Source organism: Juglans regia, chromosome 11 (assembly GCF_001411555.2).
Source record: "Juglans regia cultivar Chandler chromosome 11, Walnut 2.0, whole genome shotgun sequence".
NCBI classification, from domain to species: domain Eukaryota; kingdom Viridiplantae; phylum Streptophyta; class Magnoliopsida; order Fagales; family Juglandaceae; genus Juglans; species Juglans regia.
The window spans coordinates 28,663,661-28,679,673 of NC_049911.1; the positions used below are offsets into that span (position 1 = coordinate 28,663,661).

At 33.5% G+C, this 16,013-nt stretch overlaps 3 protein-coding genes across 5 annotated transcripts; 2 read left to right on the plus strand and 1 right to left on the minus strand.

The window, feature by feature from the left end:
• The first annotated feature begins 1,255 nt into the window (after nucleotides 1–1,255).
• LOC118343814 lies at nucleotides 1,256–1,924 on the plus strand. The gene has a single exon (XM_035682681.1). It carries the CDS (start codon nucleotides 1,319–1,321, stop codon nucleotides 1,739–1,741), a length of 423 nt encoding a protein of 140 aa, XP_035538574.1. The 5' UTR covers nucleotides 1,256–1,318; the 3' UTR covers nucleotides 1,742–1,924.
• An 800-nt stretch (nucleotides 1,925–2,724) lies between these two features.
• Nucleotides 2,725–6,308, minus strand: LOC108999677 (myosin-11-like). The gene is made up of 5 exons (XM_035682669.1): nucleotides 5,990–6,308; nucleotides 5,770–5,881; nucleotides 4,981–5,054; nucleotides 4,335–4,901; nucleotides 2,725–3,059 (listed from the first exon to the last, which is right to left on the minus strand). Exons 1-5 carry the CDS (start codon nucleotides 6,191–6,193, stop codon nucleotides 2,952–2,954), a joined length of 1,065 nt encoding a protein of 354 aa, XP_035538562.1. The 5' UTR covers nucleotides 6,194–6,308; the 3' UTR covers nucleotides 2,725–2,951.
• A 3,852-nt stretch (nucleotides 6,309–10,160) lies between these two features.
• On the plus strand, nucleotides 10,161–14,022 carry LOC109000881 (probable alkaline/neutral invertase B). Of its 3 annotated transcripts, none has more exons than XM_035682661.1 (5): nucleotides 10,161–10,367; nucleotides 10,561–11,117; nucleotides 11,830–12,261; nucleotides 12,619–13,177; nucleotides 13,600–14,022. In XM_035682661.1, exons 2-5 carry the CDS (start codon nucleotides 10,689–10,691, stop codon nucleotides 13,893–13,895), a joined length of 1,716 nt encoding a protein of 571 aa, XP_035538554.1. In that variant the 5' UTR covers nucleotides 10,161–10,367; nucleotides 10,561–10,688; the 3' UTR covers nucleotides 13,896–14,022. The 3 variants fall into 3 exon arrangements, with proteins under 3 accessions (XP_035538554.1, XP_035538552.1, XP_035538553.1); XM_035682659.1 differs by having other exon boundaries at nucleotides 10,161–10,328; XM_035682660.1 differs by having other exon boundaries at nucleotides 10,161–10,281.
• Nucleotides 14,023–16,013: the final 1,991 nt, after the last annotated feature.

The following is a 16,013-nucleotide window of genomic DNA, read 5'->3' on the forward strand; positions in this document are numbered from 1 at the left end:
AAATAAACTTACGACGTTGGCGATTGCTACGATGTCTCAATGACTCTCCATCGACCTTAGCATTAAAAACAACATTCAACTCATCATCAGATGACAAGTATGTGAGCAATTTGAGAAAGAAAGAACGAGTCATTTGATGAAGGGAGTTAGAGATAAGATTTGAGTTTTTGAGAATGTGAATGCAAGTAGAAAACGTTTTTATAGAGGAAAAAGTTACCGTCAAATATAAGACAGAAAATGTGATCGTTGGAGAAAAGATAAAAAAAAGTTTCCGTTAGAGAAAAGATAAAAAAAAATTACCGTTAGAGAAATGACAAAGCATATTACCGTTGGAGGCAGTAATTCAAAATGTTACCATTGTACTATTTTACAAATGAATTTATCATTAATGCACGGATATGTATTACCGTTAGAGAAACTAAGAAAAATATTACTATTATATGAAAATGAAAAAAATGTTACCGTTAGACAAATGCAAATTAAATATTACTCAAGTATATACGGACAAAATCATATTAAAAAATACCATCGCGTTAGAAAATACACATTAAAAAAATTATTATTTTGAATATCAATGTTGGATTGAAAAATAATATTGTATTTTGGAAACAAAAATCGTATAAGTATTTATAAAATGTGATATTTGAAAAGAAGAGAATAAGACAAAAGAGTTAGTGATTAAGAATGGAAATGGAAGTGAGAGAAAAAAATAATAAAGAAAGAATAGAATAATAATATTTAAATAGAATAGATAAATGATAGGAATGAGATGTAGAAGATTTTTTGAAGATGAGTAAAATTTAAGATAAAATTATAGTGTCCTTTATAACTAAAATTTAGGAAAAAATTTTGGAAACCGGATGGGATTCATGGGAATACTCTTACGTCAATTGGTTAAGTCCCTATGACGAGGACCAGAAAAGGATCAAACTCAGGCCCTTAAACCTTTTGAGTTTTTAACCCTTCCAATTAGCATCACTTTCTGCATATAATTGAAAGAATAATTTCACCATTTCAACGAAAAAGAACCCAAAAAAAAAAGCGATATATATCAAATCAAGATAGCCATGCAGATGATTTATTCATAATCATCCCTTACATTAACTTGGTATCGACGCCAACTTGGCGGAATCACTCCAAAATAAAGGTCGGTTGGGACAGAATCGAAACCCCAGAATTTATGCTAAAGCAAACTTCACAACCATCCATTTAAAAATCGTCCTTTTTATAACTGGCACCGTATATATAAACCCATCTCAGAATAAGAGAGGTACGTAGAGCATAAAGCTGAGAGAGAAGAAGAAACAAAAACATTGAGATGGGTTGGTTTTTTAGGGAAAGAAGGGGTCCGGCATGGAAGCATGGCTGGACGGAGCAAACCTTAGCCTCAATCTCTCCACCGCCTCTGCCGCTAGTTGCCATAGCCGGCATCATGGTCCTTTTACTGTTGCTCAATTCATATGTGACGTACAGGTCACAGATTCGGCAAACAGTCATCACCTTCAAGTTGTTTCTTTTCGTACTGCCCGTGCTGCTGATCTTTCTCATGCACTCCATCACCAAGTACGGCAGGATTGTTATTGCTGCTCCTATAACGAAGAATGACACGGTTCATCAAGCCGAGAGCTTGGGGCTTTTACCTTGGGGCCTGGCTTTGCTGGTGCTTGTGCTTGTGCTCATGCTCTCTTACCAGCCTTATTTTCATTCCATGTGGTGGCCACAAATTTGGGGCTTTTACTAGTTCATCATCCCCAGTTTAGAGTCGTTCTGCTGGGGGACTTGGGTGACCTAAAAGTTAGTAAAGTTTTTACCAGTTAAATCTTGCTCTTAATTTTATAGGGTATTAGTTAATGCTAGTCTTGACGAGTAGTTTCTTGTAATAATAATTTGTGAAAATTAATGGAGTGATTAGATTTTTATTTAACCACAAGTCATTGAGACAAAAGATTAGCCCAGACACACATAATAAATTAACAGAACCAGAGGCCAAGTCAAAAACGAAACACACCAATGGGAGTAGTTTAGATGGGCACCAAAACATGACAGGAATCCAACCCTTCCAGTACCACAACCCCATGCAGGTCAATTGGGAGTCTATATCAAGGGGTGACGTACAGGAAGCCTCAATCCGGCCCAGACCTTGCTCAGAGAGGATGTTGAATTTCATCCGAATCTCCGTTTAATGACCTCAATAGCAACAGGAGTAGAGCCCTAATGAGAGTCTAACCAGGCCACCATTTTCACAAAGAAAAATTCTATTCCTAAGCCTCATACACCACACACCAACATTTTTATGATTTTTTTAATTTTATTCTCTTATTAAATATGTGGTATATAAATTATGAGTAGAATAATTTAATTATTTTAAGAATAATAAAATCAAAAAAAACTTTAAAAAAATTTAAAAAAAATAAAAAATTTTAATATGTGGTGTATAGGCTTATGAATAACAATGCTCCTCAACATACCCTTAGCCCAGGACGCCAGGACCCCAGTCTCAGTCGCTGTGCCTAACTACTGTGCTTCAACGGATTTGACAGTTTGGCCACGCAAATAATAATAACAAAAAGTTGAGTGGGGGACCAGTTCTTAAAAGAAGATTGAGAAGCAGAGGAGCGAAGATTATAGCCTAGTTTGGGTATTGAGGAGAATTTCTCATTATTATTCAATATTTTATTATTACTTTTGAATTTATATCTAACTCGGTATTCACTGCTAGTGAGGTAAATCTACACCAAACAATAATCTTGAACTTGTGAACAAAATTACAGTAGTATATGAATTTATATTACGCTCATTAAAAGTTACGAACAGAAAAATATGCGTCAAGACTATGACTAAGAAATGGTTACATACACAAAAGAATATTCATAAGTAAAGCCAAAAAACAAATACATGGATGACCTAGCTAACCTCTCCAAATTGAAAGACTCGAAAACGTTGTCCAAGAGTCATCTTATATGCATCTTCAGCTTTGGAACCTTGAAGTTGGATGAGAACAATTTTGGGGTCTCTAAAATGGTAACATTGACTCCCTTTCTCTTAAAGCCTCTGCTTCCCTGGCCAATAAAGAAGAAAAAAGCTTGACATATTAGCCTTTCATGTTATACAAAGTACAAACAAGGGGAACAAAAAATATCCTTCTTCACTTCTAGGTATTTGTGTGCATCTGCATACATCCAAGTACATACTGAGCATCGTCTTACAAATACAACGTTACAAAAATGATGGAAGTTCAACTTTGACTATGTACAGAAAATTCACGACAGCAAAACTGATGGGTTTCTGCATGAATTGGAGACTAAAAAGGGTGCATGTCCATTCTCCATCACGAACACTAAGAATTAGTCAGTACAGGAGAGTGGGTTGTCACAGTAAAGATGAAAGCTTCCTAAACAAAGTGTTTAACCTCTTCAAGTAACAGAAAGACGACTACCATTTTTCTCTCTCTTTTTATAACCGTCTCTCTCGCCATTCGTGTCATGTACTCAGCTGATTAAGTTGTATCATTAATTGCAATTTTATTTAGGATATTACACACTACGTCAAATTGCTTCAAATTTAATTTTTTTTTATTAAGTAATATGTAATTTTATTAATGAAGAATGTATAGGTGAAACCCATGTACACAAGAAGTATACAAAAGAAATCACCTAAATACATTCTAGAAAACTGAAAAAGACATCAGAAAGTCATGATCCGAAAGACCATTAGACCCTAAAACTGAAACCCAAGACAGAAAGGAAAATACAAAATTAAAATCCAGATCTGTTCTAATGGGCGCTCTTTATCATTGAAACATTGCTTATTCCTTTTTATCCAAATACACCACATCAGACACAAGGGGATCATCTTCCATGCTGCACCCATTTGAAGACAACCAATAATCCCATTCCAACAAGCAAGGAGCTCAACCATTATCAACGGCATTACCCATTCCAAACCTATTTTATGGAAGACATCATACCACAAAGCCCTCGCCACCTCACAATGCAAAAGAAGATGGTCAACTATTTCCCCATTCTTTTTACACATGTAGCACCACTCCATAACAATAATGTCTCGCTTCCTATGAAAAAATTCAACTCCCAATCATGCACCAAAACCTCTTCTTGCTCATGAGAGCCATTTAACTAAACATTTTTCCAAGGCCTTCAAAAGCAGAAGTAGCATTAAAAGATTATCTATGACATTTGCAGTGAAAGAATCCTGTATTACATGGAACATATGGAAACGTCCTAGGAACTTCCATTGGGTCAAATACAATCTATCAAAAGCATTAGGAGATAGTAATCACAACTACATTATGGAAAAGAAAAATAATTGACAAATACCTGTTCATTGTCCTTCACAGAATCAGGGCCTCGTGCAGCAGATGATTCTTTTTTGGCATTCATGTTACTTCTATCCCTGCCACTATTCTTGGCTCCCAAACAAGGTTTAGCTCCTACCATACAACGATTTAAAACAGGTGTGACTGCAGCAGCGCTTCCAGACGTCCTTAAAAAATCCAACTCCTGTGAGAGTTTGGAAGTTTCTTCATTTAATTTATTCATGTCAGCCTCCATTTTAGCCACTTTATTTGTTAATCTTGCAATCATCTCATCCTTTTTATCATTCAGTGACTGCAGTTGCTCCATATTTCCAAGAAGCTTCTTTATCGTCTCATTTTCTTGCTTAACTTCGGAATAATTACTCCTTAATTTACTGTTGTAATCATTTTCCATTATCTTATACTGATTCCATACAAAGTTCTTCTCCGCCAACAGCGCAGAAACCTCTGAACTCTTTTCTGAGGCAAGCTTCTCATATTCATGCGTTAGTCTCCTTATTTCACCTTCCAATAGCTTAGAGCACTGCTCTTCTCCCTCCAAATCACCGACTTTTCTCAGAGAAAGATCCTGTGAAAAGTGGAAGCTCTCAACAACAATAAAAGTAAAAAAATAAAATCTATTTCAACGAAATTGTGGTGGAACATACTTTTGGGTCAGGGGATTTATGAGAAAGGTAGTCAAGCAATGCTTTGAAATCTGACAAGTCACTCTCTGCATGTTCTGCAACAATGGAAAATCAGATCGCCTTGTAGCATACTTACAGAGTTCAAATATGAAGCCCAAACCCACATATAGTATATTATCCAAAACCTTAAATTTTTATGAAAATTCACTACCTACGACTGTAAATATATTGAAGGAAGGTCACAACAAAATAAATATTCCAATCATTATTAGAAAAAGAAATAACATATCAGATCCAATAAAATAAGACATGAAAATGTGGGGTGAATAAGTGACTCGTTGGGGAAGCAAAGGTTCATAGAAACCTTAACAAAATTAAATGAAAATGCTACAGGACTTCTGCCCCTCACAACTTAGAATAATATACTCCTTTGCACGTTGTGCTGCATTCTTCTAACGTCCATGTCAATTTGGGCACGCAGTGAACGGCAAAAAGTTCCTAGTCGATGTTGCAACACACGGGCAAAACCCTCGAGGGCCAGCCTTAGAGAATGTTACTATTATTATTTTATTCTCCAATTGAAAATTATTTCTTGAAAGAAATCAATGCTGCACTGAATTGCTGAGGAATCACAGGTAGAGATAATACAATCCGTAGTTCTTAAATACAATTTAATCCCCAAATTTCTTATCTTTTACGACAACTCTTCGGAATTCTGACGAAGCTAGGGCTTTTTGTTCAATCCATGTGTGTGTGTGCGAGTGTGAAATGAATTGGGAAAACTCTATCACATTAAATAGAAATACCAACCTAATTTCAGGTTATCGAGAAAAGCCTCTCTTCGCTTCAAACTCATGGCAAAATCTGACTTAGTCGCCTCGAGCGAGCGTGCCATTTCTTGAACTACCAATACCCCTTTAATCTGCGCAATAAATTAAAAGAACAGTGCTTAGCAAATTTAAGAGACCCTAGACCCCCAATATTCTCGAAACCCTAAATTTCAACATCTTTCGAAGAAAAGCGAGAATACCTGAGAAATTCGGTCTTCGTAGAGGCTTAAATCGGAGACCCACCGTTCGTGTTGCGCTCTGATACGTTCTTCCAGAAGTTTCCTCTCTTTGGCGAGGGTCTCGACCTGTGCCTGTTGACTTTGCAACATATGCACCAAACCGTCGAAGATCTTGTCCCATTTCTGACGGTAGGAGGAGATCTCGGGACCTTTATTCGTGCCCATGGAAAATCACATAAAAAATAAGAAGAAGCAGAAGCAAAAAGATACAGATCTCTCAGTAGCAGAGCAAGAGCAAAATAAGACCGTCGAAGCGGGAGAAGCATGCAACGGTCGACTAGCCGATCCTATAAAACCTGCGGTATTCAATTTGAAATTTACATTTATATTTCGCCAAAAAATTATTAAATATTTCCGGTTAAAATCTCCATCAAACACATTTTACAATATGGAGATATTTTTATAACATAGTATTACTTTTATAAGATATTTTATAAAAAAAATTCTAAATTTTAAAATATAATTATGTAAAATATTATGAAAAGTAATATTGTATGTTATATTATTTTTCAAATTTAAAATCTACTTGATTATAATTTTTTTTAAAAAATATACGAGACTTTCAAATCTTAATATTATATTTAGAATTGGATAGTGTTATATATACTTACATTTTTACTTATTAGACTAACTTTACTATTTTTCTTTTAAAATTTCAATTTTAAAATTTAAAATTTTATTATTTTCAACGTATTAATAACTAATATATAGATAACTAAGTTTTTTTATAATTTTTCTTAACTATATTTAATATTTTTCTTTAGAATTACTCTTTACTCAATAAGTTGAATCTTGTCCATCCATTCACTTGGCACAGTATACGTAGTTACCTCATTTTTACATACGTTTTTTTTTTAAGGCTTTAGTTATGCTCTTGTATTTGACAAGTTGTGCCTTAATTGTGCGGATTTCGTTAGGTAATTAAATTTATCTCAATTCATTATTATAATTTTTTAAAATTTTAACATAAAATATAATAAATAATTTAATTTTTTTAAAATTATAAAATAATAATAATATTAAAAAATAATATTCTAATAATATTTTACTATCTCAATTTAACTCAATTTAATTCAGTTCAACGTCCAAACATGTAAATGTCAGATTCTGATTCCTCTATTCCATGAGATTTCACTTGCCACGTTTGATACTTTCTCTCGTAAAATTATGACCGAATAAAAAAATAGATTTTTTAAAATTTTGTTTGAATATCGATGATTTGTATAACCAATTTTTCATTTTAAAAAAAAAAGTGAAAAAATAAATAAATAAAAATAATATAAATGCCAGATTCTGATTCCTCTATTCCATGAGACTTCACTTGCCATGTTTGATACTTTCTCTCGTAAAATTATGACCGAATAAAAAAAATAGATTTTTAAAAATTTTGTTTGAATATCAATGATTCGTATAACCAATTTTTCATTTAAAAAAAACAAAAAATGAAAAAATAAATAAATAAAAATAAAAAATTGATTCGTTACACTTTCTGTCATTTTTTTTTTTAGAAATGATAATTGTAGTCGTGAATGCGCAAGCACCGTACAATTATTTTAAAAAAAATAAATAAATACGAGATCCACATAATAAATAATAATTTTTTAATAATAAATTTTATTTTTTTTCAAAACAACTATATAGTAATTACATACTCGTGCATGTAGCGTTACTCTTCTTTTCTATAGAATTTGATGTCTCCATTCGTCTACAAAGTCTTGCTTTGTTGGTCCCGTATTGCTTGGCATAAAACATGCAGTAGTCATTTTCTTTAAAGATAAACGCTAGCAGATGTCAAGGTTTTTTAGATCATATAGCATAAGTCCTGGTTCGTGTATATAAATATATATATATATATAACAGATAAACCTTAACAAGGAAAAAAAGCTTCATAAGAAAATGAAAGCACGTACTTCATTTACCATGTTTTGACCGAAATAAATATTTTATAATCATTTTACTTTTAAAGATTTTTTTATTAACCATTAACATATGGAAATTGTTATTTTACTCTTAAAATATGTATGCTTATTATATCTAAATTGATGTTTTAAAGCGTTGAATAAAGTGGTAATTTTAATAATTTAACTGAAAAACTACTATAGGTCGTGTTCTAAAACAAATGAAGGAAATCAATGGTGAGTCGAAGCCACGCACGCATACACTCGAACTCATGCGTGACGGCGTGAATGGACCCGTGTTACCAAACTACAAATAATTTTAATGAATAACTAATAACGGTTAAAACGGTTATAACGGTGGCCCGTGTTCTTTGCGATTTGGCTTTACTAGACAATCAAAGGATTCTAGTTATAGTGATGGCATGCTTCGTTCTATTATTATTATTTTTTTCAAACAACTCCTCGTTCTGTTATAAGACAATGATCTAATATTTTAATCGAAAATTATATATGCTCATTGATTTTGCCTTTTCAATTTGACTGTTCATCCATTTTATTTTATTTTTTAAAATTATTTTTATTTAATAATTAAGAAAATAACTATTAATATATTGATATTTTTTTAAAAATATTTAAACATGTTTAAAAAATATTTAAAAAAAAGTACAATTTACATATGCAAACTTAGACAGCATAGTAGCACTATCCTATTTTAATATTCCCTCAAATGAAAAGAATCTAACCTATCTAATATGAGAAAATATAAATATCAGTCTACTGTTTATTGAAGCCGGCGCACACTCAGTGGATTGAGTGAAAAAAAAAAAAAAAATCTGTGTGGTGTGCTGCGGCTTCCGGCTGATGCGCAGCACAGCCCATCTAATATTTAAGCAAAACCAGAGTTTATAAGATTATGTAAAAACTCATAACATCACCATGACGTTCCGCTAAATTAATAATTAACTCAAAATTTAGATAAAATTGAGGACGGTTTTTAAAATTATGATATTTTTTAAGGAAATAATGCCAGCATCACAATGATTCGTTATAAAATAATCGTATGAATATATTTATTTATCCACTATTTATCATTTCCTTCCGACACAAGATTTAAGGGATGTCTGGAGATATAATTCTCATCTTATTTTATTTTATTTAATTTTATTCTCAAACATCATTTAAATACAAATATTTTCAAATCAATCACTACAAATTTTTCAAACTAATTATTACGAATTTTTCAAATTTTTAAACAAAAAATAATTTAACTTTTTCAAATTTCAAAACAAAAATTCTATTATAACAATATTTTAACTTTGAGTTTTGCTATTCATAACCCCTCACAATTTCTTTTATTTTATTTATTTATTTTTTATTTTATTCTGCTTAAAATAATTGAATTATTTTACTCATTATCTATATACCACTCATTTGATAAGAGAAAAAAATAACAAAAAGGATGGTATATGGTGTGTGAGGCTTATGAATATAATTTTTCTTTAACTTTATAATACTTGTTATTCAATTTTTTCCTACTCATTTTTCAAAACTCAATAAATACTTAATTCAAACTATTTTATTATTATTCACAAAATTTTTATCTCATCTCATTCTCAAAACATCTCTTTAGATTGAAGTTGGATTGACCTTGGGAGGAATATTTTTAAAAACTGAGAGGATTTGCATCCAATTTCAATTAAATTAGAGAAATGCTATAACTATAAAGAGATTTTATAAAAATAAACTTACAAATTGACATAACTTATATAATCCATTATATTTATTTTATAATAAAAATAACTTTACAAAATAGTGAAATCACGTCAATTAATAAATTTATTTTTATCAAATAAAAAGATTAAAACATTTATTTTGATATTAATTTATTAATTGAAAAGTACCTATATCAGAATAGTCTAATTAGTAATTACCCAGCCATGCCCTTCGGAAAATATAGAACTTACTGGTACAAATCATGCCCACCAAAACAAGTAACGGCACATGCCACCAACTAGTTGTCGTTTACAACAAGAGGTCTCCTATCAAGATTCAAGATTAGAAAGCCAAGTTCGTGGGCGAGTATCCCAATCCAGCGTCGGACTTCCCAAGATGTCCACCTCTACAACCTTAAACAGGTTTTATCGGTTAATATACATTCTCGAACCGGCGATATCAGGTCGTGCCCCAGCTAACCTACCTACCATGCCGGTATATTTCGCTTATAAAATAATTATGCAATGCTTGCCTAAAACGTGAATCTTTCCATTCTTTCTCGTTGACGTGCACAAAGTCGGTGTGTGCGCGCTCCTCCTCACCCCCACGGCGCTTCCAAGACCTCTCTCCAGTTTCCACCAAGTTAGGGTTTCTTCCTCGGTTTAAAGCTCGTAAACTGGTCTAGTTCTGTAAGAATCGGCTGTTATCTTCTCTCATGCTAGTATCGTGTGAGAAATTAAGGCTTACAGCAAAAACTAGCTGAATGTTTTACTTCTGTCATTTCGATTTGCCGTAGTTTCTACTTTCTAGACATGTTTATATAAATTAATTTCAAATTAAACATGCTGCTTATTTGTAAATTATGAATTTCTGAATTACAATCTACCCTCGTAGTGTAAGAATCTTCATTGCTCCTTGTAGGTTGACTCTGGAAGTATATGACTTTGATTGCAAATAAGCTTCTTTCTCACCAAACAAGTTCAGATTTTTGTAACATTTAAATTGTGACTGGATTTCTATAGCGGGTATTTGAGAATTGAGATACGAGAATGCCACCAGGAATCACAGATGTGTCCCAAAATGGGACTAAGAAAAGTCTTGAGGCGTCAGGCTCTATATTTGAAATTGAAGAATTGGATATTTTGAGGTCGTTGAACCAACCACGGCCGGTTCATATAGAGAGGAATAGATCCTTTGACGAAAGGTCAATCAGTGAATTATCGAGCTGTCTTTCGCCTCGTGCATTTGGAAGAAATGCGGACAATAACGCTCACATCATGGACCATTTTGAGTATGTGTATTCTCCAAGTAGAAGATCTGGTTATAATACACCCAGATCAAACAGTCATTTTGAGTCACATCCCATGGTAGCTGAGGCATGGGAAGCATTGAGGCGTTCCTTGGTTTACTTCCGCGGGCAACCTGTTGGGACAATGGCTGCAGTCGACCATTCTGTTGAAGAACTTAACTATGATCAGGTAAAAACCACTTTCCAATTTATGTTCTATTTAGTTACTGATTACTATATTTACTACATCTTAAAGTTAATCGTTAAACTTTTCATTTTCGATTGGGATATGGAAAAGCACATTTGAAATATATATGAGGAGGCAGGATTGGTATATGATATGCTTGTTAATTGCTAGTGACAACTGAGTTATAACATAGTGAAAAGAGAGCTACTTTTCCTCGTTTGATGTCATTTTTCTTGTATCATTCATAATTCCAGATTCATGATAGGAGTGTAAATGGGACTTTTCAAGAAAAATGGTGCTGCCTCTTCTCTAATCTATTGGGTTATCTCGCTGATTCAGGGTACCTGATCAATGTTTTATTTCTATATACATACGTTTCTTCGTTATCACTTTCAGGGTGTGTTAAATTGCTGGAAGATTGCAGTCGTTAAATAATTGTTGAACTTATTTGAACTGCAGTTATCTGGCGTGGGTCGTTATTCAGCTAATAGATATAGCAAGTTAGGAATTCTGACATGGCTGAGTGAGCCTAGTAAGCAGTTCCACCTGCTATACTGTAATATTTGTTAGAAACTTAGCTGTTTGATGTATTTAGAACTTATTGAATTGCTAATTTATTGTTCTTTTACTATTTTGTGCAAATTTTCTGCAGAAGTTCTTTGCACTTCCATCTTTTTTGAGCACCGGAAATAATTGAATTTACTCTACCTTGCAGGTCTTTGTTAGAGATTTTGTCCCGAGTGCTCTGGCTCTTTTGATGAATGGAGAGGATGAAATAGTAAAAAATTTTCTTTTGAAAACTCTTCGCCTTCAATCAAGGGAGAAGATGATAGATCGGTTCAAACTAGGAGATGGAGTTATGCCTGCAAGTTTTAAAGTGCTCCATGACCCAGTAAGAAACCATGAAACTTTGATTGCAGACTTTGGTGAGAGTGCAATAGGAAGAGTGGCTCCTGTTGATTCTGGATTTTGGTGGATCATATTACTCCGTGCATATACAAAACATACAGGGGACTCTTCCTTGGCTGACTTGCCTGAATGCCAAAAGGGTATGCGTCTTATTTTGAGTCTATGTCTCTCAGAAGGCTTTGATACATTCCCAACTCTACTGTGCGCTGATGGATGCTGTATGATTGACCGCCGAATGGTTAGTTTATTTTCTTAATTCTGTGACACAAGTGACAAATAACCTTCAAAACAAAATTATTTTGTTCTCAATTGGACAAAGTTGACATGATAAGCTTTAATGCCATCTATTAATGTCAGTACCTACTCATGAGCCCAAAAAATAGATTGATCTTCTCAGACTTGTGTATGGACTATACATATCCAACACGTGGTCAAGAAACCTTTCAGGATCAGTCATAATTTTGTGGCTCGCTGTTTAAACCTTGTGTTTCCCATATCTGTGCCATGTTATTTTGTGGACAGCAGTATAGTTAGGGTGCGTGTATTTTCCTAAGATTTATCAGTATTTTTAATTTTCTAATTCTTGATCATTCAGGGAGTATATGGGTATCCTATTGAAATCCAATCACTCTTCTTTATGGCTTTAAGATGTGCTTTGCTCTTACTTAAGCAAGATGATGCGGGAAAGGATTTTGTGGACTTAATAACTAATCGTCTCCATGCTCTGAGTTATCACATGCGTAGCTATTTTTGGCTGGACTTGAAGCAGCTCAATGACATTTATCGGTATAAAACAGAGGAGTACTCTCATACTGCTGTTAACAAGTTCAATGTCATGCCTGATTCTCTTCCGGATTGGGTTTTTGATTTCATGCCAAGTCGTGGAGGTTACTTCATTGGCAATGTTAGTCCTGCCAAAATGGATTTCCGTTGGTTCTGCCTGGGTAACTGTATGGCGATTTTGTCATCTTTGGCAACCCCAGAGCAATCTGTAGCTATAATGGATCTTATTGAATCACGTTGGGAAGAGTTGGTAGGAGAAATGCCATTGAAAATTTGTTATCCAGCAATAGAAAGTCATGAATGGCAGATTGTAACCGGCTGTGACCCAAAAAACACTAGGTGGAGTTACCATAATGGAGGCTCTTGGCCAGGTGAGCTTCTGCCGAGATTTTCTTAAAGCCAATGTAGGATATCGTGCAAAATCTTTTGTGCCTGACAAAGTTTCCAAATCGTTACTTGTTACTGGTTTTGGCTATGATTTTCACTGTCGTTTGTTCAATGGTAGAAGTGCCTTCATGGAAAGATCAATCATCTACCCACCCCCCCAAAAAAAAAAATCCCAGTTACCACCCTCCTCAGAACACATACATAGTCGTTCAAGAGGCATTCAAGACTCAGGAACGTGATTTCTAATTTTATGATATGCTTTGTAGAATAGCTTAAGCTTGACTATAACCACGCAACTATAATTCAACATGTAGTTTCGTGTGTGTGTGTGTATGTGTATGTGTGTGTGTGTGTATTTCATAGAAAATGCTTAGAGGTATGCTTCATGTAAACGTTTTTGCTGCAGTACTATTATGGCTGCTCACAGCTGCATGTATCAAGACTGGACGCCCACAAATAGCAAGGCGTGCCATTGAACTTGCTGAAAGTCGGTTGTCCAAAGACACCTGGCCGGAATATTATGATGGAAAGCTTGGAAGGTATGTAGGAAAGCAGGCTCGCAAGTTTCAAACCTGGTCTATTTCGGGATACTTGGTGGCTAAGATGATGCTTGAAGACCCTTCTCATTTGGGTATGATATCACTTGGGGAAGATAAGCAGACGAAACCCCTTTTAAAAAGATCTGCCTCGTGGACTGTTTGATACTTGATACACACTGCATATCGATCTCCATTCTCCAATCTCTCTTTATTTTTCCTCTTTAAAATGTATCCAATATTTTTGAACACGTTAAATTCTATACGAAACATTGAAATTCATGCGGTCCTCGCATTGATTGGTGGTTATATTTATTTATTTATTTCTCTCTCTCTCAATAGTGTCAATTAAGCTCTCTTATACCATATTTCTGTTCTAGAAGCACTTACAGGGGGAGCCACTGAAACTTATGTGGTAGATTCGAAATTTCCACTGTTTATGCTTGGACAGATATCAAGCTTGTGACTAAGCAGAATCAGCTTGCATTAGGGTCTTAAAGAATCAATAATTTGCGGAAAGTCTTAAAATGTTTAAGTCTCATTTTAAAAAAAAAAAAAAAGGATAAATATGAGATTTATATAAAAAAATTATTTTTTAATAACTAACTTTATTTTTTTTAACGAAAGTGCGTAAAATTTGTATATCCTAAAATTATAGCGACATTACTTTTTGTGAAATTAGATTCATGTTATGTTTTTTTATCTGTCCTATGCTACATAAATGGAGTGCCTGTTATGGATTTATGTACTTGATTTTCTTTTCTTTTTCTTCTTGTTCTCTATTACTAGTTTCAATTGTGTTGGTTTCTTGGCTATAAATCCCGGTAATAGTGCATAAATTGTGGGATTAGATCCCTACAATTATCTGTAGTTGACACTTCTATGACTAGGAGAGAGATGATGGAAGCATACGTGAATCCTGCGATAGGATATGTCTATCTCTTTTAATTATAAAAATCAGAAAAAATTTAAGTAACTTTTTATTATTCATATAATTTACACACATTATATATATATATATATATATTATTAAATATTTAATATATAAATAATGAATAGAAAAATTAAATTAATTTAAAAAAGATAAATTCAAAAAAAATATTTTAAAAAATATTAAAAATTTTAAAAAAATATAATATATAAAAATTGAAGAGGTTGTATAGTCTAAAAATTAATACAAGATCGCGGATAGGTGGCTGCAGATCTTTCACGGGAAGAAACTGATGACTTGCGCAGGAAGGGCAGCCCTGCTGTTGGCTGCAATTGCAGAACATTTATTAGGTAGTTGCAACTTGCATTTATGGCCGCCACCGCACATCATCGGTTTTTCTTTTTTTAATAATGCTACTCTCACCACTCCCGATCCCGCTCCCGGTCCCGCTACATTTTTTTTATTTTTTTAATATATATTTTTTTTACTTAATGATTAAGTAAGTATTTTTTAATGATATTATAATTTTTTATTTTTTTTAAAAATATTTTATAGTATTAAAAAAATACATGTATAAAAAAATAAAATAAAAAAACACTACATTTTACACTGAGCGGGACTGAGAGCGGGAGAGGGAGCGGGGGCTGTAGCACGGTTCTTTTTTTTTTCCTAACCAAGCGAGTAAATGGTTTAGATAAAGAAGACAAGGTACACGAGGGTGTAATTTTTTAACAAGAATAAATATAGATAAAAATTATTATTAAAATTATCTATTTTATATATATAATGTGATATCATCTAGATTATATATCTTTTTAAGTAAGTGTTAAAAATAATCAACTAGAAGTAGTTACATAATGAGTGTAAAGTATGCATTATTATAGTGATTTCTTTCTAGCATTACTCATTACTGAAAGCGACAGAAGTTAAAGGTACATTATGGTTTGTTGTTTTGAAATATTTTTCTGAAAAGACCTGTATTCCATTTCTCAAGATTATCAGTTAGGAAAAACGAAAATATAGTACGAAGACCAGCATCGGATGGACTGGACTACGAGAAGCCAAGTTTCTTTACGCACTAATGATTGTGAGATTGGGTGGGGCCAGATGTGGAAGATCGTGCGGTGGAGAGTCTACTGATGTAGCGTGTGTAGCCAACAGATGCATTATGACATGGCGGCACGTGACGGCCACGCATGGAACAAGCTGCACGTGAGCGTCAAGTGTCGAGATTTTTTTTGCAATTCTGCTTCATCTCGGTAGATCAGTGGTTGGGGAATTGTTTGGTAGGGCGAGTGTTGATAGTTGGTTGTCAGAATGCGATAAATTTGACCAAAACTGAATTAGAGGGAA

Excerpts from the sequence above, each read along its gene's own strand:
- LOC109000881 (XM_035682661.1), top strand. The coding sequence starts at position 10,689 with ATGCCACCAGGAATCACAGATGTGTCCCAAAATGGGACTAAGAAAAGT. Across the intron at positions 11,118-11,829 it reads AAGAACTTAACTATGATCAG|GTCTTTGTTAGAGATTTTGT; the intron begins GTAAAAACCACT and ends TCTACCTTGCAG. Across the intron at positions 12,262-12,618 it reads GTATGATTGACCGCCGAATG|GGAGTATATGGGTATCCTAT; the intron begins GTTAGTTTATTT and ends TTGATCATTCAG.
- LOC108999677 (XM_035682669.1), bottom strand. The coding sequence starts at position 6,193 with ATGGGCACGAATAAAGGTCCCGAGATCTCCTCCTACCGTCAGAAATGG. Across the intron at positions 4,902-4,980 it reads ATAAATCCCCTGACCCAAAA|GATCTTTCTCTGAGAAAAGT; the intron begins GTATGTTCCACC and ends CACTTTTCACAG. Across the intron at positions 3,060-4,334 it reads CTGTGAAGGACAATGAACAG|GGAAGCAGAGGCTTTAAGAG; the intron begins GTATTTGTCAAT and ends TTTATTGGCCAG.
- LOC118343814 (XM_035682681.1), top strand. The coding sequence starts at position 1,319 with ATGGGTTGGTTTTTTAGGGAAAGAAGGGGTCCGGCATGGAAGCATGGC.